This window comes from Zonotrichia albicollis, unplaced genomic scaffold (assembly GCF_047830755.1).
Source record: "Zonotrichia albicollis isolate bZonAlb1 unplaced genomic scaffold, bZonAlb1.hap1 Scaffold_254, whole genome shotgun sequence".
Classification (NCBI taxonomy): domain Eukaryota; kingdom Metazoa; phylum Chordata; class Aves; order Passeriformes; family Passerellidae; genus Zonotrichia; species Zonotrichia albicollis.
In genome coordinates this window covers 1,766,110-1,786,373 of record NW_027428428.1, presented here as the reverse complement: position 1 = coordinate 1,786,373, position 20,264 = coordinate 1,766,110, and the positions used below count along the sequence as shown (strand labels likewise).

The following is a 20,264-nucleotide window of genomic DNA, read 5'->3' as shown; positions in this document are numbered from 1 at the left end:
CCTTGGGTGCAAATGTGGGGCTGAGACTATAAGAAGGGGATGGACATTTGGTGGACTGTGGGGGATCCATCTGCTCTCAGCAGTGTCAGGATGGTTTTTAAAGGAAACATCAGAGCATTATCATCCTCTGTCTGAGAATGCTGAAAGCCCACAAAACCTGGGACATGACCTGGAGACAGAGCACCGCCCCTCACTCTCCACTCACCACCTTGCCTCAGACAACTCACTCTGTTCTCCCTGATGGCTGCAGAAACGCTGAGAGTTTCTGACATCCCAAAATAGTCAGCAGGAGAAGGGGGAGTATAAAAACACTAGAATATTTAAACAGACTTTCCCATTCCTGGGGGTGCAGATGTTAACAGGGTCCTCTGTGTTAACAGGGTTTCAAAGTGGAACATGAGGACAGGTCCCTGTCCTCCTCCCACATATGCATAGCAATGTTGAATTATAAAAACACTGTATGTAGTTGCCCTGAACCTGAAGTCCCACTCAGGCACCATCAGCCAAAGCTCCCCACTTGGAGTTGAAGGAAAATCTGCTAGAAATTCAAAAGGGTGTCGAGGGTTACTGGAGAAGGGTCTGTAGGAAAAGACTTTGATTTTGCTGGAAGAAGTTCCTCCTAACCTGTCACTGACTTTTCTCCATGAATAGCTCCCCAAGTACAGCCTCAGCAAATGTCCAACAGCAGCTCCATCAGGCACTTCCTCCTGCTGGCATTGGCAGACACGCGGCAGCTGCAGCTCCTGCACTTCTGCCTCTTGCTGGGCATCTCCCTGGCTGCCCTCCTGGCCAACGGCCTCATCATCAGCGCCGTAGCCTGCAGCCACCGCCTGCACACGCCCATGTTCTTCTTCCTGCTCAACCTGGCCCTCACTGACCTGGGCTCCATCTGCACCACTGTCCCCAAAGCCATGCACAATTCCCTTTGGGACACCAGGGACATTTCCTACACTGGATGTGCTGCACAGGTTTTCTTTTTTGTGTTCTATGGTGTAACAGAGCTTTACCTCCTGACCGTGATGTGCTACGACCGCTACGTGTCCATCTGCAAACCCCTGCACTACGGGACCCTCCTGGGCAGCAGAACTTGTGCCCACATGGCAGCAGCTGCCTGGGCCAGTGGCTTTCTCTATTCACTGCTGCACATGGCCAATACATTTTCCCTGCCCCTGTGCCATGGCAATGCCCTGGGCCAGTTCTTCTGTGAAATCCCACAGATCCTCAAGCTCGCCTGCTCACAGTCCTACCTCAGGGAATTTGGTCTTCTTGCTGTAAGTGCCTGTTTGATATTTGGCTGCTTTGTGTTCATTGTTTTCTCCTATGTGCAGATCTTCAGGGTTGTGCTGAGGATCCCCTCTGAGCAGGGACGGCACAAAGCCTTTTCCACCTGCCTCCCTCACCTGGCCGTGGTCTCTCTGTTCCTCAGCACTTCAGTGTTTGCTCACCTGAAACCCCTCTCCATGTCCTCCCCATCCCTGGATCTGGCCCTGTCAGTTCTGTACTCGGTGGTGCCTCCAGCCCTGAACCCCCTCATCTACAGCCTGAGGAACCAGGAGCTCAAGGCTGCAGTGTGGACACTGATGACTGGATGGTTTTGGAAACATTAAATTTCTGGCCAGTTTCTGCAAGTCACATGTAATAAAACTCATCTTTGATAGTTCTTGTTTGTTTGGAAATTGCTTTGTTCTCTTCTTTCCTTTATTTCAGTTTTCTAATACTGTCCATAATGAAATGCAATTGGTTGTGCCTCATTTCATTTAGTTTCCATCCAAATTCGCTGCGGCTCACTGACTGTACCAATGCAGAGCTGAAATCGTGGTGACTATAAAGGGGCTATAGGATCTCCCAGCAGAGTTTTCTGCAGAGATGCCCCTTTTTCTCCCATCCCTGGAGCTGCAGCAGCAATGTCTGTGTGCAGAGCTGGGGCAGATCAGTGCTGGCCCAGCAGCTGTGCCCAGCAGCAGCAGCACTTGATGTTGCCAGTGCTGCTGCCGTGGGCCTTACCCGCTGCCCTGGTGGCCGTGGTGTTGCTGCAGGGCCTGAGTGCTCTCGGGGCCGGGCACAGCCCTGGGGGTGGCAGTGCCGGGGCTGCAGCAGGGACAGGCCATGGGCACTGCTGGGGCAGCGCTGACGCCTCAGCCCAGGGCCTGGGGGCTCCAGGCTGCTTGCCCAGGCTCTCTCAAGAACACGCCCAGGCCAATGCTCAGCACAGAAAAGCCCCGTGAGCAGCCCCAGGCTGGCCGTGGGCAGGCTGGGGGCAAACAGCATGGCTGGGGCTCTGCAAGGGCCCTGGGGGAGATGGGGAAGGAGCAGCAGAGCAGGGGCTGATCCATCCCCAGTGTGCTGCACAGCCCAGGGCAGCGTCCCAGAGTGTCCTCATGGAGCTGCCAACAACATCCCCCCTCTGCAGCCCTGGCCTCTCCCCCAGCTCACACAGGTGCCCCATCCTTGCAGGCACAGACACGGCAGCACTGGCTCAGCAGCCCCTGTTTGCATTGCACAGAGCAGGGGGAGCACCCCCATGCTGTTGGTGTGGGGACATGAACCTGAGGGAGCACAAATGCCATCAGCCCCTGCGGCCAGCAAGGGCTGGGGGACACCAGGGAAACCACTCAGCTTTGTCCTGGCCTCTGCACTCAGCCAGAAAGTTTGTTCCCATCAGCTGGGAGTTTCCTGTGCCACTGCAGACTCTGTTGCTCAGAGCCAGGGCTGCCTGGCAGCCACCCCCAAACTTCCCCGAGCATTTCCTTTGCTTCACCTTTGCTTTCTCTCCTTGGCCCTGATCCAGATTTCTTCCTCTTGCCCACCCCTCTTCCCTCCCCTGCAAACAGCCCATCCCTGTTTGCCCTTTCCTCTCTGGCCCCACTCCCCATTGCCGTTCCTGACTTGGCACCATGGGAATGTCCATGGTCCATCAGGACCATCCTACAAGTGCTGCAGGAATTGTCTGCAGGCTCCTGCAGTGCCTGGTGCTGCTCCCTTGCCAGAGGCACCCCAGGCCAGGGGGGCACATCTGGGCTGCTGTGTCTGGCTCTGGGGCTCCCTGTTGTGGGCAGTGAGGAGGAGCTGCAGAGGCTCTGCAGGACTGACAGGATGGGCTTTGGGGCTGGCAGGAGAAGCTGAGGGACCTGGGTGCTGGAGTTTCTGAAGAGGAGGCCCAGGGCTCCTTCTGCAACTGCTCCAAGGGTGGCTTCAGAGAATCCCAGAATCAGCAAGGTTGGAAAAGACCTTGGAGATCATCAAGTCCAACCTGTGCCCTGACACTGCTTTGTCTCCCTGAGATTCCTCTTCTCCAGGATAAACAACCCCAGCTCCCTCAGCTGCTCCTCAAAGCTCTTGTGTTCCAGACCCCTCTGCAGCCTTGTTGTCCTTCTCTGGACACACTCGAACCCCTCCATGTCCTTCCTAAATTGGGGGCCCAGAACTGGACACAGCACTCGAGGAGTGGCCTCACCAGTGCCAAGTGCAGGGGAAGAATCACAGCCCTGCTCCTGCTGGCCACACCATTCCTGATCCAGGCCAGGAGCCTTTGGCCTTCTTGCCCACCTGGGCACACTGCTGCCTCATGTCCAGCCTGCTGTCCATCAGTCCCTGCAGGTCCCTTTCTGCCTGGCTGCTCTCCAGCCACTCTGTCCTCAGCCTGTAGCACTGCAGGGGTTGTTGTGGCCAAAGTGCAGGACCCAGCACTTGGTCTTGTTCAACCTCACCTTGTTGGATTTGGGCCCTGGATCCAGCCTGTCCAGGTCCCTCTGCAGAGCCCTCCTACCCTCCAGCAGATCCACACTCACACCCAGCTCGGTGTCATCTGCAAATTTGCTGATGCTGGACTCAATCCCCTCATGCACATCATCAATGCAGATACTGAAATCCACGCTGACTGGCTCTGACCCCTCGGCCATCCTGTGGGTGCCCTGTGATGGCACTCAAGGTGATCTGTTCCATAACCTTGCTGGGCACCCAGCTCAGGCTGACAGGCCTGGAGTTCCCCAGCTCCTCCTTCCAGCCCTGCTTGGGGATGGGCTCACACTGGCACCTCCAGACCTCTGGGACCTTCCTGCTGAGCCATCACTGATGGTAAATGATGGAGAGCAGCTTGGGGAGCTCATCCACAGCTCCCTCATCCCCTGGGATGGATCCCATCTGATCCCACACACCGGTGTGCATCTGAGTGGCTCAGCAGGTCCCCAGCTGCTTCCTCCTAGATTCCAGGGGCTGTTCTGCTCCCTGTGCCCTTCCACCAGCTCAGGAGAACACTTGTCCCAAGGATGACCTGTCTTATTCTTGAAAAATGAGGCAAAGAAGGGGTTAGGTACCTCAGCATTTCCCTTTATATTTGGTAACCCCATCTCCCCCAATAATGAATGCAGATTGTCCTTGTACCTCTATTTGTCATTAATTTATTTATAGAAACCTTTTTCTTATCCCTCACAGAAGTGGCCTGGTTAAGTCTTAAGCTTTCACCTCTCTAATTTTCTTTCTGCATGACATAACAACATTCTTAAACATATCCTGAGTTACCTGCCTCTCTGTCCAAAGGTGATGCACTTTATTTTTTCCCCAAGTTCCTGCAAAAGGCCCATCACATACAGAACTTCACCTGTTGGCTAAAGTACACCTCAGAGGTGAAAAATACAAGAGTCTATAAATGAAAAGAGGGAAAGCAAGCTAGGAAAGTAAAAGAAGAGGCTGGGAAGGCTAACGAAAACTAGGACACCCTTGATCACTTACCTCCCTCCTACCCTTGCAGTACCTCAAATCCTTCCTCCAATTCCTCTTTTTGTGGAACCAATTCCTCCTCCTCTCCCAGCTGTCATTCCTTTACCACCTCCTAACCCAGTTATACCTCCACCACCTTCCCCTCCACCCTCTCCTTACTCTCTTTACCCTTCACTACCGTCCCCTTACCTCTGCCATCTCATGCACCCCTTATTCACCAGCAAGTTCCTGCTCTGCCTCCCCCACCACAAACGAGAACCCAAACAACATCTCAGAATCTCATGCCCAAGAGTGAAGTTACCCAGTCAGCCGCCACAGCTGATGTTGTAACACCTGGTCCAAAGTGGCAAAAGTGAAAAATTGTTCCCCCTCAGAGAAGTTCTCATGGGCGGGGTGGCCAGTGAGATTGGATTTGTAAATGCTCCCTTGAATGTGTCCAAAGTTGGAAACTTTAAGAAAGAACTGTGAAACTTAGTGGAAGACACAGTAGGAATTGCAAATCAAATTGATCCATCTTTAGCCCTAATATTTATACATGGGGAGAACTGAACTCCATCTTTAACATCCTATTTTCCCCAGAAGAGACTCGATTAATACAAACTGAAGGAATGAAAATTTGGGAGTGAGAAAACCAACCTGGGCCCCCAGGTGACCAAAAAATGCCTTCAGTGGAGCCTGACTGGGACCCTAATCAAGAAGAGGGGAGAAGGAACATGAGAGATTACAGGTCCCTGATGACCAGAGGGATAAAAGAATCAGTCCCTAGAGGGAGTAATACCAGGTTAGCGTTGGACGGCACCCAGGAAAAAGACAAGACCCCAGCACCATGGCTTAATAGGCTAAAGCAAAACTTCCAGATTTACTCTGATGTTGACCCAGATAGCCCAGAAGACCAATCTTGGGTTCCCTGCAGTCGGGGATGACCCCAAGAATCCTTTTTTCCCAGCCTGATGTTTCCAAGAAGGAGTCTGAATTCTTTGGCTCTGGTTTCCAAGGTTGTTTATTGTTTCTTATCTATAACATTTTTTCTCTGGCCTGCTGAGATCTTTTCAGCAGGTCAGACAGAGGCACACTCTCCATCCCGGGGCTGGTGTCTACGATTTATCCTATGAACTATGTGTACTTTATTTATCATTATTTTCCAATACCTAAAGACACACAGCAAGGGATTTTCAATCAAAACAAATGCACCTTTTATTGCATGCCCATAGCAAATGTAACAGAAGGATTAGAAAGGCAATAAAGGGCAGAGAGAGAGAGAAAGGAGGGTTGGGTTGGGGGAATAGCTACCAACAGGGAGATGAAATCCTTCTGGTCTGGCCAATAGATCCATCTGGTAATGTCGGGGATGTTATGAACAAAAATTCAGTTAATATTTTTTTTGTGAGAAAGAGTTACAGGGACGCAGCCAGGTCTCTGTCTCTGCCAAAATTCTTAGTGTTTTGTCATGGTAATCACGGGTCATTAGAGCTTATCTCCTCTTTTGTATTAGTAAAAGGCCTGGCTGGGTGGGGTAGATGGACCCTTCCCCGAGGCAGCGCGCTCTTCCAACATAGGGAAGACACCTGAGAGGGTGGGGGGGGTTATGCAAAGTGACTCCAAAGTCCAGAATGCTTTGTGAGACCACGACTTGAAACCCACAGAGAAAACCCCAAAAACAATGAGCCAAATAAGAATTGAGAGACTAAAGTGGTGTCTGGACATGAGGAGCCAGTTGCTGAGCCTGCGGAGATGCAGAGTCCCTCTCGCCCTGAGCAGAGAGTCGACCCAACGCCGGGACCAGGTAGCTGAGAAGCTGAAAGAACCAACATCTGACGGGGACATCACGCCCTAAAGGCTCCCATGAGGACTGGTTCCCGCGGCTCTGCCCCTAGTGGACAGAGTTAAGCATATCCTCCTCCTCTGAGCCACCCTGGAAGACGCGACGGGGACTGCAGCCCTGCCGAGCCGCCCAATCCTGAGCTGATCACTTTTAATAAAGGCATTAAAAAGGAGAAGAAGTCTCCTAGCCCTGTTTATTTCAGCTGGGGGCGCTCGTCCGGAATAGCCACGCCGCAAGAAGACTCAAGACTGGCCATCTTGGACTTCAGGACAGCTGGCTACCAGGATCAGAGGGATCGGCTCAGGAGCAGCGACGCAGAGGAGCACCGGAGCACTGGACTGGTGAGGAAGCCGGTGGCGGGAGCGGGAGACGTGCGCATGTGTGTGTGAATGAGACGAAGGCCGGCAGCCGGACCTTCGAAGTGAGAGCAGACCTCTCAGTACCGCGTTTCCGGACTCCTGCGAAGGATCCGGCTGGGAACAGGGGGCGGAGCTTGGAATTAGCGTGAGTGAGTCGTCTCCCAAGGGGGAATAAAGGGCCCCCCCCCTCTGGGCGTGCGGAGGGAATATTTGTATGAGTGGCACACATCCAAAATAGGCCCTGACAGAGGGAAGTCAGGCAGATTTGTCAGTCCCGAGAAGGATTCGGGTAGCATTTGTAAGTCTCAAGAAGGATTCGCGTAAGATTTTATCAGTCCCGAGAAGGATTTGGGTAGCACACAAGCCCTGCAGGCAAAAGTAAGTCCTGACACAGGAGTCAGGCACAAACCCCAGCGAAGGAGGCTGTGGTTTGCTTTTAAGTCCTGATACGGTGAAGCCTAAAAATTGGCGGGTTAGGCAAACTAAAATCAGGCAGTTGTTTTTCCTGACTGAGGGAGTCAGGCACGACGCGGATTCTTAGGCCGAGGCTTCGTGTGTTCAAGTCCCGATAGATGTAAGACCTGACGTGGGGAAAGTTAGGCAATCAAGAGATTGGGCAGTTGTTTCAGTATAAAGTCCTGAGCATCAGGCAGAAATTTGAAGTTTCAGTGGAGGAGACTGAAGCTCCTCAAAGAAGGTTCTTTTTGAAATTACCGGTCGGTAAAGGCACCTTTGGGATTTTTATCACTTGTAAATAATACACCATCCCATTTGTAAAATGGGAGGGTGTATTAGTAAAAAGACTGGTAAGAGACTGAGGTATATACATCCCAATAGTCCCTTAGGAGAACTGTTAGTAAAATGGGATTCTATAGAGGCCACGGAGGGAATAGATAAAGCGAAAATGATCCATTATTGTATGGAAGTGTGGCCAGAATTAGAGATACAAGGAGGATGGCCTTGGTGTGGGACAAAGGATAAGTGGATGTGCCAGCTGTTAAATAATTATCTGACAGCTCGAGGGGATACTGATCCTGAGCAATTATTGTATGTAGCTTGCTGGTTAAAGAGCGCTGTTGGGGATGAAGGGCTGCGAATTTGTAAGGTACAGAGGAAGAAAGAGGGGAATGAAGGAGGGGATGATAGGACTAGTAAAAGATGGGATCCCCTGGATTATTTGCCTCCTTCTGCCCCTCGACTTTATAATCCTCTTCTTCAAGCACCTCAAATGGCAGGTCCGGTTCTTCCCCCGGCTGCCATCTCACTGCCACCTGCTCAGACTCCTCCTTCTATCTCTTCAGCTTCCGCTATGATAAACCCAGTATCCCCTCCAGTTCCTTCTGCACCACCACAAGTGCCTACTCCACCTGCTGCATTCTCCACCCCTTCTCCAGCACCACGTAATATTCACTTAGGCTCTTCTCCCCCTCCTATTGCTGTCCCTTTACCTCCTCCTAGTTGGGACACAAATGCCTCCTCACCGGATAAACAGCTATCAGCAAATACACCTCCGGATGGGCAGAAAGTTCAGGGTAACCCAGATATCCCTCAAAGTAGTTTGGCATCTGAAGATGGGCCGTACTGTGGTACCAGATCCAAGACCTCCAAGGCAGAGAGACTCTTTCCCCTCAGAGAGGTTCCTATGGGAGGAGTAGTGGGAGGTGTTGGCTTTGTGAATGCTCCCCTAACTGCTTCTGAGGTGAGAGGATTCAAGAAAGAGTTGGGGCATTTAGTTGAGGACCCAGTGGGCATAGCCAACCAAGTGGATCAATTTCTAGGTCCAAATATCTACACTTGGGGGAAGATTAATTCCATCCTGAGTATATTATTTTCTCCAGAAGAGGTCCAGATGATTAGGGTGGCTGGCATAAGAATTTGGGAGAAAGATAACCGTCCAGGACCCCAGGTGCCATCAGGCGAACAGAAATTGCCACTAACGGATCCCAGCTGGAACCCTAACCAGGAGGAGGGGAGGAAGGCCATGATGGAATATAGGTCTTTGATAATACGGGGGATCAAAGAGTCAGTTCCCAAAGGAACTAACACCCAATTGGCATTTGAGGGCATGCAGGAGAAAGAGGAAGCTCCTGCTGCCTGGCTTAACCGCCTAAAGCGGAACTTCCAGTTGTACTCTAGAATAGACCCAGACACCCCAGAAGGTCAAATGCTACTAAAAGTCCAATTTGTTACCAAATCTTGGCCTGATATAAGGAGGAAACTGGAAAAGATGGAAGAGTGGCAAGCGAAGGACATAAATGAGTTATTAAGAGAGGCACTGAAGGTGTATTTAAGGAGGGAGGAAGAAAAGGCAAAGGCAAAGGCTAAGATCATGGTTGCTGTAGCTAGAGAAAGTGCAGGGTGGGCGGGTACACCACCAGGAGGAGGCAAGGATCGGCCTCTTGTACTGTCAGGTGCAAGAGGGATAGAGACACCTCAAGTCCCTTTGAGAGAACGACATTGCTATTACTGTGGAGAGCCAGGACACAACAGGAGGTTTTGTAGCAAGCTCAGTCTCGATGTGGCAATAGCCAGGGAACAAGATAATTTAGGGAAGATCCTTAGAAGTGACGAGTAGAGGGTCAGGGGCTTTACACTTTAGGGGACCCGATGCAACATCTAGAAGAGCCCTTGGTAATCTTTGAAGTGGGACCCCTAACTGAGGAATTTGAATTTTTGGTTGATACAGGAGCAGATAAGTCCTGTCTCAACAAAGTAACATCTGAAGTTAGACAAAAAAACAGCTAGGTAGAAAGGATATCCAATAGCAGCAAAACTGGCCAGTAAAACTAAACTTGTAATAAGTGGTGTGAAAGTAAAAGGTACCTTATTTTTGTCTTGTTGTGTGTGTGAGAGTGAGTCACAAGCAAAGTCAGCCTCAACTTCCCAGGCAGGTGGGAAGGGGGCAGTGGAAGTGTGTGTGTGTGTGTGTGTGTGTGTGTGTGTGTGTGTGACCTGCAAACCAGACTAGGGCTCCCCAGATGTGTGAGTGAGCCGTAGCTGTAAGAGCGTGAGTGACACGCAGGCAGCCTCACAGGTGAATGTGCACCAGGGGCAACCAGCCCTTCCAAGAGGCTCAGATACCTGTGGGCCAACCCCCAGGGTGAAAGGGGGGGCTATAGGGACCTGTGATTTTCTATCAATAAGTTTGTGTCTTAAAAGTGTAGAGGAGTGTGTGAAAGTGAATGAGAAATGAGGGAGTGAATATAAACAAATTAGAATAGAGGTAATGCAGTTACAAGCTTTACCATATTTTCTTAGAGGGAAGTGTATTGTGTAAAAGAATGGTGTAAGAAAAAAAAAAAGGGAAAAAAAGAGATAAAGTGTAAGGGGTTGAAAGAAATATTTAAGATGTAAGTGAAAGTAAGAAACAGAAGCAAGAGATAAATAAATAAGATCCTGAAAAATAGAACAGAAAACCAGTGAATTAAATACACAGAAAAAAATAGGAGAATAAAAGTACTTTGAGAGTTAAGCTAGCTGAGAAATACAACTCCTTGCAAAATACAGAGTATGCAGAAGTTGATGAGAGAAACATACAAGCTATGGAAAAAGAGAAATTACCAATAACATTAAACAGAGAAGCTGAGTTTTGATAAAATCATTAAATAGCAGACCATTAATACCTGTGTTTGAAAGCCCATTTCAGGTACTCTTACTAATTCGACTGTGAAGACCAAAAAGAAAAAGGTTGGACTCACATCACTCTCATCCCCTGGCATTGGACCAGGATTCAACATCAGGTTTTGACCCCTCTGGCATTCTGGCATTGGACCGGAGTGCACCCCATTCTCCCTCTGGCATTGGACCGGACTCCATCCCATTCTCCTTCTGGCATTGGGCCAGAGTCCCAGTTTTTCTCTCTGGCATTGGGCCAGAGTCCACACCACTCACTTCCGGGCACTGGATAAGGATTCATCCACTTCACAAGCTAAATCACCTGAGTATACTGTGATAAAAGGACCAAAGGATTTAAAGTTGACTCTTAAAAGGAAGAGTCAAAAAGACTGAACTGTGTGGGAAAAAATTGGCATAAAGAGTTCTAATATTGCTTAAAATGTTTCAAAACTGTTTTGTGTAAATTTTGTTGGTAAAAAGTTTAAGGCTGTAAATAAGTAATTCTGGTTAAGTTCCCCAATATACTTCTAAAGACTCCAGGTTAATCCTCTACAGAACACTCCCCTGGGGGGGAAACTAAAATTTGTAGGGAACAGACCAAGAGAGGCTTAACCAGAGAAGCGGGTAGAAGGGACTCTAAAGAGCTTGGAAACTTCTCCTCAGTAAAATTCCCCAAGAGGCAAGGCTGGGTGGGCAGGCTGTGCAAGATGACCCATACCGGACTCTTGGGAAGGGTAGTAATGATGGCTCTGATTGCTGGTGGTGCTCAGGGGAGCCCAGCTGAGCCGTGCAGAGAGTGCTACCAACCCCGCTATGAGGAGGAAGTGAGCTCCTTGTCGAGAGTCCACATCAGTTCTAACCCTGATGGTGTTAACCTCTCCCACTTGGTCCTTTATCAGAAAAATAAGAGAATGTATTGGATAGCCCAGAATACTGCCACTTTTAGGCAGCCACTCCTGGGAGAGTGCCCTATAGAGGAAGCCTGGTTTTGCTTTGAATGTGATGCTGCTGAAACAAGCTCAGCAGATCTAGTAAAAAGCAAAGAAATGGTGAAAATGGTAAGAAAATTTGTTTGTTACAAGTATTTATATGAGTGTACTGGAAAAGAGATAAACCCCTTTTGGAACACATTTCAGGGGAGCTCTAAACCCCTAGGTTTGATCTCATCTGGCAACTGCATTGCTAAAGTGATAAAACCAATTTTCTTATTGCCCAAAGAAACTGGATCAAGTTTGGGAGTTCCTATATATAATGATTTGGGAGAAATTAAACAAAACCGGGAAAGTGAAATAGAAATTGAGAAAATCCAAAATAGTAGAAGCCAAGTTAAGATCCCAAAATCTGTGTTGAACAAAGTCATCTGGCTCCAGGCAGTATTAAAAATAAAGAATTCAATTATTAGGGACATTTCAAACGAAATAAAAAGATTGGCATGTGTAAATAATCAAGATCAAACTCCTACACTTGATCCCAGTGGGTGGGAGAATTTAGAGATTTTCAGAAAATATGTATGGGAAAAAGTGGTTTTTCTTGCTGTGTGTGTACTTGGAGGATTGCTCTTTTTACTATGCTTATTTGTCTGTTTTAGTAAAACCGTATTGGCTGTACAAACCAATCTGGAAAAACCAAGAAAAGTAACAAGGTTAAGTAAGCATGATTACCACAGTGCACAAGAGATTTATAGTAGATTCAAAACAAAAAATTGTGAGTTGATGCGAGCTTAAGAATTTAAGCTCGATCAAAGAAAAAGAGGGGGGACTGTTATGAACAAAAAATCAGTTAATATTTTTTTGTGAGAAAGAGTTACAGGGACGCAGCCAGGTCTCAGGCGCTGCCAGGATTCTTAGTGCTTTGTTATTGTAATACCGGGTCGTTAAGGCTTATCTCCTCTTTTGTATTAGTAAAAGCCCTGGCTGGGTGCTGTAGATTGCTCTTCCCCGAGGCAGTGCTCTCTTCCAGCATAGGGAAGACATCTGAGAGGGTGGGGGGGGGTTATGCAAAGTGACTCCAAAGTCCAGAATGCTTTGTGGGACCCCGACTCGAAATGTAACGAGAAAACCCCAAAAACAACGAGCAAAATAAGAATTGAGAGACTAAAATGATGTCTAGACATGAGGAGCCGATGGCTGAGCCTGCAGAGATGCGGAGTCCCTCTCGCCCTGAGCACGGAGTGGTCCCAACGACGGGACTAGCCACCTGGGAAGGTCACAGGATTAACACCTGATGGGGACACCACACCCTAAAGGCTGCCACGAGGACTGGATCCCCCGGCTCTGCCCCTAGCGGACAGAGCTGCGCATATCCTCCTCCTCTGAGTCGCCCTGGGAGACGCGACGGGGACTGCAGCCCTGCTGGGACGCCCAATCCTGAGCTGATCACTTTTAATAAAGGCATTAAAAAGGAGAAGAAGTCTCCTGGCCCTGTTTATTTCAAAAGACAATCAGAATTTGCTGTTTAAAAATAGAGAGCAAACTTTTTTTAGCTTATTTTTGTGAGTTATATTAACACACCTGAGTTTTGTTTGAGCTTTATAGTATATAGAATTCTTTTTTATATCTGTTGTATAGCATATCTTATAATTAGTGATAGCCTTTTTGGGTTTGTTTCCCTAGTTTAGATCCCTTGTAAGAGAAAAACCTTACTAACTGAAAATACTGTTTAGTTGTTAGAATTGTCTATTTTTGTGTTGCAAAGAATGTGACACACTTAACCCATAGAACTTTTCTTTTTTTTTTTTAAAAATAAAAACAGGGGAGATGTTGGGAATTTAGTTGTTAGAAAATAAAAAAGTATAAGATCACAGTTAGTTCCAAATTTTGCAGGTGTGAGATAATGTGTCCTTGATTTTCTTAAAACATGATAAAGAAATGGACAGTGAGGCAGGAGAGATAGAGAACGTAGTCTCAAAGGAATGTGGATGAGTTAATGCTATTGCTTGGCTTACAGAATATTTATAAGCTTATTATTTGTTGTATAAGTGTTTGATATTTGTTCAATAAAGTGGGCCATGATGAACCAATTGGTGTCCTGGTCCCCTTCCTTCGACACTGAGGTGTGTGCTGGAATTGAATGCCCAACATTGCTCATTCTGTGATTCGGGGAACCAGCCACAGAGCAGTTGTGAGAGCCTGGGAATAATGGAATCAAGGGGCCATCGCTCCATTGCAAGGATTCTGGGAACTGAGGGAACAACTGTGACACTGTGGTGCCCCATGGAACCAAGGGTCCCTGGTGACACTGCAGGATCTTGTGTCACCAGGGCTCCATTGTGACATTGCAACACCAAGGAATTCATTGTGGCACTCTGAGGCCTCATGGAACCAAGAAGCCTCTGTGACCCTGCAGGGCCTTGTGGAACCATGCAGAGCATTGTGACAGAGCAGGACCTGGTGTCATGATGGGCCCATTGTGACACTGCAGGGCCCCATGGAACCAAGAGGCCAGGGCTGCTCCTCATGGACTCCTGGAAAGAAGGTAACATGTTTGATACCATGATCGCCCTTGGGACCAAGAGGCCATTGTGACACAGTGGAACCAAAGAAAACATTGCTGCACTGCCAGACCTCATGGAACCAAGGATCGATTGTGACACTGCAGGGCCTTGGTGGGGCCCAAGGATCCAAGGGACTTGGTGACACTGGGAGGGCTCATGGAATCATGGAGACCATTGGGACACTCAGGGGCCTCATGGAACCATGGTGATACCAATTTGTCTGGGAGTGTTGATCTGCTGGAGGGTCCTAGACAGGCTGGATCTAGGGGACAAATCCAACAAGGTGCGGTTTAACAAGTTCAGGTGCTGGGTCCTGCAATTTCACCACAACAACCCCTGCAGCACTACAGGCTGGGCACAGAGTGGCTGGAGAGTGGCCAGGCAGAAAGGGACCTACAGGGACTGATGGAGAGCAGGCTGGACATGAGGCAGCAGTGCGCCCAGGTGGGCAAGAAGGCCAATGGCTCCTGGCCTGGATCAGCAATGGTGTGGCCAGCAGGAGCAGGGCAGGGATTCTTCCCCTGTGCTCAGCACTGCTTGGGCAGCACCTCGAGTGCTGTGACCAATACTGGGCTCCCAACTTAGCAAGTACATGGAGGGGCTGGAGCATGTCCAGAGAAGGGCAACAAGGCTGGGGAGGGGTCTGGAACACAAGTCCTGTGAGAGGCAACAGAGGGAGCTGGGGTTGTTTATCCTGGAGAAGAGGAGGCTCAGGGGAGACAAGACAGTGTCAGGGCACAGGTTGGACTTGATGATCTCCATGGCCTGTTCGACCCTTGCTGATTCTGGGATTCTCTGAAACCACCCTTGCAGCAGTTGCAGGAGGAGCCCTGGGCCTCCTCTTCAGAAGCTCCAGCAGCCCAGGCCCCTCAGGTTCTCCTGCCAGCCCCAAAGCCCATCCTGTCAGTCCTGCAGAGCCTCTGCAGCTCCTCCTCACTGCCCAGAACAGGGAGCCCCAGAGCCAGACACAGCAGCCCAGATGTGCCCCCCTGGCCTGGGGTGCCTCTGGCAAGGGAGCGGCACCAGGCACTGCAGGAGCCTGCAGACAATTCCTGCAGCACTTGTAGGATGGTCCTGCTCCCCAAGGGACGTTCCCATGGGGCCAAGTCAGGAACTGCAATGGGGAGTGGGGCCAGAGAGGAAAGGGCAAACAGGGATGGGCTGTTTGCAGGGGAGGAAACAGGGGTGGGCAACAGGAAGAAATCTGGACCAGGAAAGAGGAAGGAAAGCAAAGGTGAAGCAAAGGAAATGCTCGGGGCAGTTAGGGGGTGGCTGCCAGGCAGCCCTGGCTCTGAGAAACAGCACCTGCAGTAGTGGGATAGGAAACTCCCAGCTGATGGGAACAAACTTTCTGGTTGACTGCAGAGGCCAGGACAAAGCTGAGTGGTTTCCCTGCTGTCCCCCAGCCCTTGCTGGCCCCAGGGGCTGATGGCATTTGTGCTCCCTCAGCTTCATGTCCCCACACCAACAGCATGGGGGTGCGCTTGCCTGCTGTGTGCAATGCAAACGGGGGCTGCTGAGCCAGTGCTGCCGTGTCTGTGCCTGCAAGGATGGGGCACCTGTGTGAGCTGGGGGAGAGGCCAGGGCTGCAGAGGGGGGATGTTGTTGGCAGCTCCATGAGGAGCACTGCCACCCCCAGGGCTGTGCCCGGCCCCGAGAGCACTCAGGCCCTACAGCAACACCAGGGCCACCAGGGCAGTGGGGAAGGGCACGGCAGCAGCACTGGCAACACCAAATGCTGCTGCTGCTGGGCACAGCTGCTGGGCCAGCACTGATCTGCCCCCAGCTCTGCACACAGACATGGCTGCTGCAGCTCCAGAGAAGGCAACAAAAGGGCATCTCTGCAAAAAACTGCTGGGAGATCTTTTAGTTACTTTAAAGGCACCAAGAGCTCATTGACACAGTTTGTGGCCACAGGGAAGGTGGAGAGAAACACAATGAGAAATGGCAAAAACAATTATATTTATTAGTTAACCAGATTAAAAAAGTAAAATAAAAAGAGAAAGAACCTCCAAAATGAAAATAACAAGAAGGATCAAAGATCACTTTCATTTCAAGTGATTTGCAGAAATTGGCCAGCAGTTTATTGTTTCTGAAACCATCCAGTCATCAGTTTCCACACTGCAGCCTTGAGCTCCTGGTTTCTCAGGCTGTAGATGAGGGGGTTCAGGGCTGGAGGGACCACTGAGTAGAGAACTGACAGGGTTACATCCAGGGATGGGGAGGAGATGGAGGGGGGTTTCAAGTGAGAAAACACAGCAGTGGTGATGAACAGAGAGAGCACAGCCAGGTGAGGGAGGCATGTGGAAAAGGCTTTGTGTCGTCCCTGCTCAGATGGGATCCTAAGCACAGCTCTGAAGATCTGCACATAGGTGAAAACAATGAATACAAAACAACCAAATGATAAACAGGCAGTAACAGCAAGATACCCAAGTTCCCTGAGGTAGGATTTAGAGCAGGAGAGCTTTAGGATCTGTGGGATTTCACAGAAGAACTGGCCCAGGGCACTGCCATGGCACAGGGGCAGGGAAAATGTACGGGCAGTGTGAATGAGAGCATTGAGAAAGGCACTGGCCCAGGCAGCTGCTGCCATGTGGGCACAAGTTCTGCTGCCCAGGAGGGTTCCATAGTGCAGGGGTTTGCAGATGGACACATAGCGGTCGTAGCACATGATGGTCAGGAGATAGTATGCAGCTCCAATGAAGAACAGAAAGAAAAAGAGCTGAGCAGCACATCCTGAGTAGGAGATGTTCCTGGTGTCCCAGAGGGAATTGTGCATGGCTTTGGGGACAGTGGTGCAGATGGAGCCCAGGTCAGTGAGGGCCAGGTTGAGCAGGAAGAAGAACATGGGCGTGTGCAGGTGGTGGCCGCAGGCTACGGCGCTGATGATGAGGCCGTTGCCCAGGAGGGCAGCCAGGGAGATGCCCAGCAAGAGGCAGAAGTGCAGGAGCTGCAGCTGCCGTGTGTCTGCCACTGCCAGCAGGAGGAAGTGCCTGATGGAGCTGCTGTTGGACATTTGCTATGCCTTAGCATGGGGATCTGTAACAAAAGAAATCATGGAATAACTGGGTTTGGAGAGGACTTTAAATATCCCAGCACAGCGTGGGGGCACTTTCCCCCCACTTCCTGCCCAGGGCTCTGCTGCCCAGAGCTGTCCCTGCCAGCAGCTGCTTCCCTGTGCCCAGGGCTGGGCCCTGCCAGTGCTGCCAGAGCCCAGCCCAGCCCTGGGGGCTCAGCTCTGCCCAGCAGACCCTTTCCAGCTCAGGCACTGCCCAGGGGCAGCTCTGGCTCTGCAGGCTCTGATGGCAACGTCTGAGAAACCCTGAGGACGTCGGAATAGTGACACTGATGTTGCCTGTGAGGGGCCCTGTGTTGATTTCTGTCACTGCCTGCTTTGTTTAGATCAGAGATAATTTTTTTTTTCTATTTGCTTCAAGCTGAACTAAAATGAATATCTATGGTCAATTTCCCATTCAGGTAACCCAAAACAATAGATTGAAAATGCAGGACTTCCCCTTTTCTGCTGCCCCTGCCGTACTATGCTCCCTGCATAATCTACTTGGAAATGTTCTGCAGTTAAATGCTGGGATGGGAGCAGTCCAGGAAAAGGCAGCATCTTCCCCACACAAGGAAAACACTTCCAAGCCTGACCAGCTGTCTCCTCCCACCCAGAACCTGTCCCCCAGTGCTGGGAGCAGCTGCCAGGGCTGGCTGAGAGCTGTCCCTGGCAGACAGCAGAGTCCCTGCCCCAGCACAGCGCCCTGGGCTGCAGGACCCTGCTCTGCAGGACAGCCCTGGGCACCCCTGGCTGCTCTGCACAAGAGAGAGTGAGAGAATGTACTCACAGGGTCTGCAAGCATTGGGATGTTCCAGCTTCAGGAGATGGCTCCAGGAGCTGCAGCTGCTTTCTCCTGGAGCCAGAGGTTCCTGTGCCAAGGGCTGGCAGTGATTGTGCCCCAGGCACTTCTCAGCACCTTCCCAGCCCTGACTGATTGAAGCTCTCTGTGCCTCTGTGCTGTGCCCAGGGTGGCTGCAGGCAGTGCCCCAGCCCTGCTGGGCTGGCAGAAGAGCTGCTCATCAAGAGAAATGTGCTTTTGAAGCTCTTCTTGCTTTCCAGGAGCTGCCTCTGTGCCAGGAGCCCAGCCCAGCTCAGCAGCACAGACACAGCACAAGGACTTTAATGAGCCTGTGGGGCTTTGTGCTCAGGCCCTGAACATCAGTCCCTGAGAGGGAGCTGAAGAAACCTCTCCAGAACTCCAAGGCAGAATCCAACTCCCAACTTTCTTGGACTTTTAATGGGTCCCACTGAGGAGCACAAATGAGAAAGTGTCCCCAGGCCCCAGGCAGAGCAGAGAACTGGAGGCAGTGATGACAGGTGGGGACAAAGAGAAGCCAAGTCTTGGTGCCATGGGCCACAGCAGGGTCTGTGCCACCAAGGGCTGTGAGGAGACACCTTGTCCTGAGGCCCTGGGGCCTCCTGGCACAGCCCCAGCCAGGCTGGGCACTGTCAGCCCCTTGTCCTGCCCTCAGCATCCCCCCCTAGCCCACATCCCAGTGGCCTCAAGGATCTGCTGGAAGGAGTCCCTGGGGAGCCTTGCTCAGCAATGGCCCTGGGGGCTCCTTAATGCTCCCTGTAGGGACTGCAGGTTTTTGAACGGACTTTGGGTTTGGCTTTTGCCTTGGAGTTTCTGAGAGGTTTGTGCAATGATGGCCTCCAATTATCTGCTGTAATTAGTCCCTGGAGAGGCTTTGTCAGTAACAACACCCATTGGGGCTCATTAGTACTTCAAGGTACTTCAGTTATTTTAAGGTACTTGGTGTTTCCCTTTGGATACTGACTCTGTGACAAGTTTGTGCAACCATGGCCCCAATTCTCTGCTTTAACGAGTCCCTCGAGAGTTTAGTACTGCCACTCAGTTGGGGTCATTAATGGCTTCAGATACTTAAAGGTTTTTAATGTACTTTATGGATTTAGGAATACTTTTAGGTACTTTTAAGCATTTTCTTTCCCACACTGAGTCTCTGAGAGGTTTTTGTACCATCCTGACCTCCAGTTCTCTCCTCCAAGGTGTCCATGAGGAGCCTGTGTTGGGTATCCTCCCCCTTTCTGTTTTACAACAAAGATAGAACTGAAAGAATTTTGTAAAACCTTCTAAAAGCATCCAAACAAACATGAGAAAATTAACAATACAACAACAGCTAAGAAAATTAAATGTCCTGTTTTAGATAGACATCATCCAACCCTTTAGTCCCTTGGATTGGAAGAGTTTATTGAACCAGTCTTTGTTTTTCACTTGAAGCTTCTTGAACTCTTCCTTCAATACTTCAATGCTCTTGTGGATTGACTCGCTGTGGCTGGAGGGCTTCATGCAACACATGCCCTCAGAGTCTACACAGCCATGCCCATGTGCCCAGAGTAAAAACTCTATCGCTGTTCTGTAAGGTGGCATGTCTGATGGTCTCTATGTCTGAGAGCAGGCCACTCAATGGATGGAACACAGATGGAACTGAAAGAATTTTGTAAGACTTTCTAAAAGCATCCAAACAAACATGAGACAATTAACTATACAACAACAGCTAAGATAATTTATAGTCCTGTTTTAGATAGACATCATCCAACTCTTTAATCCCTTTGGATTGTGTTGCGGTGTGTTGCAATGTCCTGTTTTACCTTCTCCCTTCCCCCTCGCCCCTCGCTGAGTGTGCCCTGTCAATCAGGCTAACATACCAGCAAGGCGTCGTGTGATAGGTGTCCCTAGTCCCTTGAGACCCTGCCCCTTCACCTGGTTGGTGGCTCACCTGTCCCCTCCCCTTCCCCTGCCCTGAGCTTAAATAGTCAATGAGACCATGTGGCCTCCATTCTGTTGGAGGAATTGTCCCGGTGCAGACCTCTGCACCTATGGAGTAAACATCTGAATATAACCCTCCAGCAGAATCCACTCCCTTTCTTATCTTCACCATCGCCAGAAGCTCTCTCTCCTGAGGTAAACGGAGTCCTGACAAGCCTGGACTTGCGTCTTGTGCCCCGCTGCACTCTCCGCCAGCCAAGGTATCTCTGGGGTAAAGCACCACAGTGCTGCCTTTGGCCCAGTAGCGAGGGTCAGAACTGGCCCAGGCACCATCCAACTGGTTATATTGGGATTCATATTCCAATAGGATTGGAAGAGTTTATTAAACCAGTTGTTGTTTTCCACTTGAAGCTTCCTGAACTCTTCATTCAGTGCTTGAATGCTCTTGTGGATTGACTCTCTGTGGCTGG

At 50.1% G+C, this 20,264-nt stretch overlaps 2 protein-coding genes across 2 annotated transcripts; one reads left to right on the top strand and one right to left on the bottom strand.

The window, feature by feature from the left end:
* The first annotated feature begins 674 nt into the window (after positions 1-674).
* Positions 675-1,607, top strand: LOC141727794 (olfactory receptor 14I1-like). Its single transcript, XM_074534082.1, has one exon. The coding sequence runs from the start codon at positions 675-677 to the stop codon at positions 1,605-1,607; it is 933 nt and encodes a 310-aa protein (XP_074390183.1).
* A 14,481-nt stretch (positions 1,608-16,088) lies between these two features.
* Positions 16,089-17,021, bottom strand: LOC141727793 (olfactory receptor 14J1-like). Its single transcript, XM_074534081.1, has one exon. It carries the CDS (start codon positions 17,019-17,021, stop codon positions 16,089-16,091), a length of 933 nt encoding a protein of 310 aa, XP_074390182.1.
* Positions 17,022-20,264: the final 3,243 nt, after the last annotated feature.

Coding starts and splice junctions, on each gene's coding strand:
- LOC141727793 (XM_074534081.1), bottom strand. CDS start 17,021: ATGTCCAACAGCAGCTCCATCAGGCACTTCCTCCTGCTGGCAGTGGCA.
- LOC141727794 (XM_074534082.1), top strand. CDS start 675: ATGTCCAACAGCAGCTCCATCAGGCACTTCCTCCTGCTGGCATTGGCA.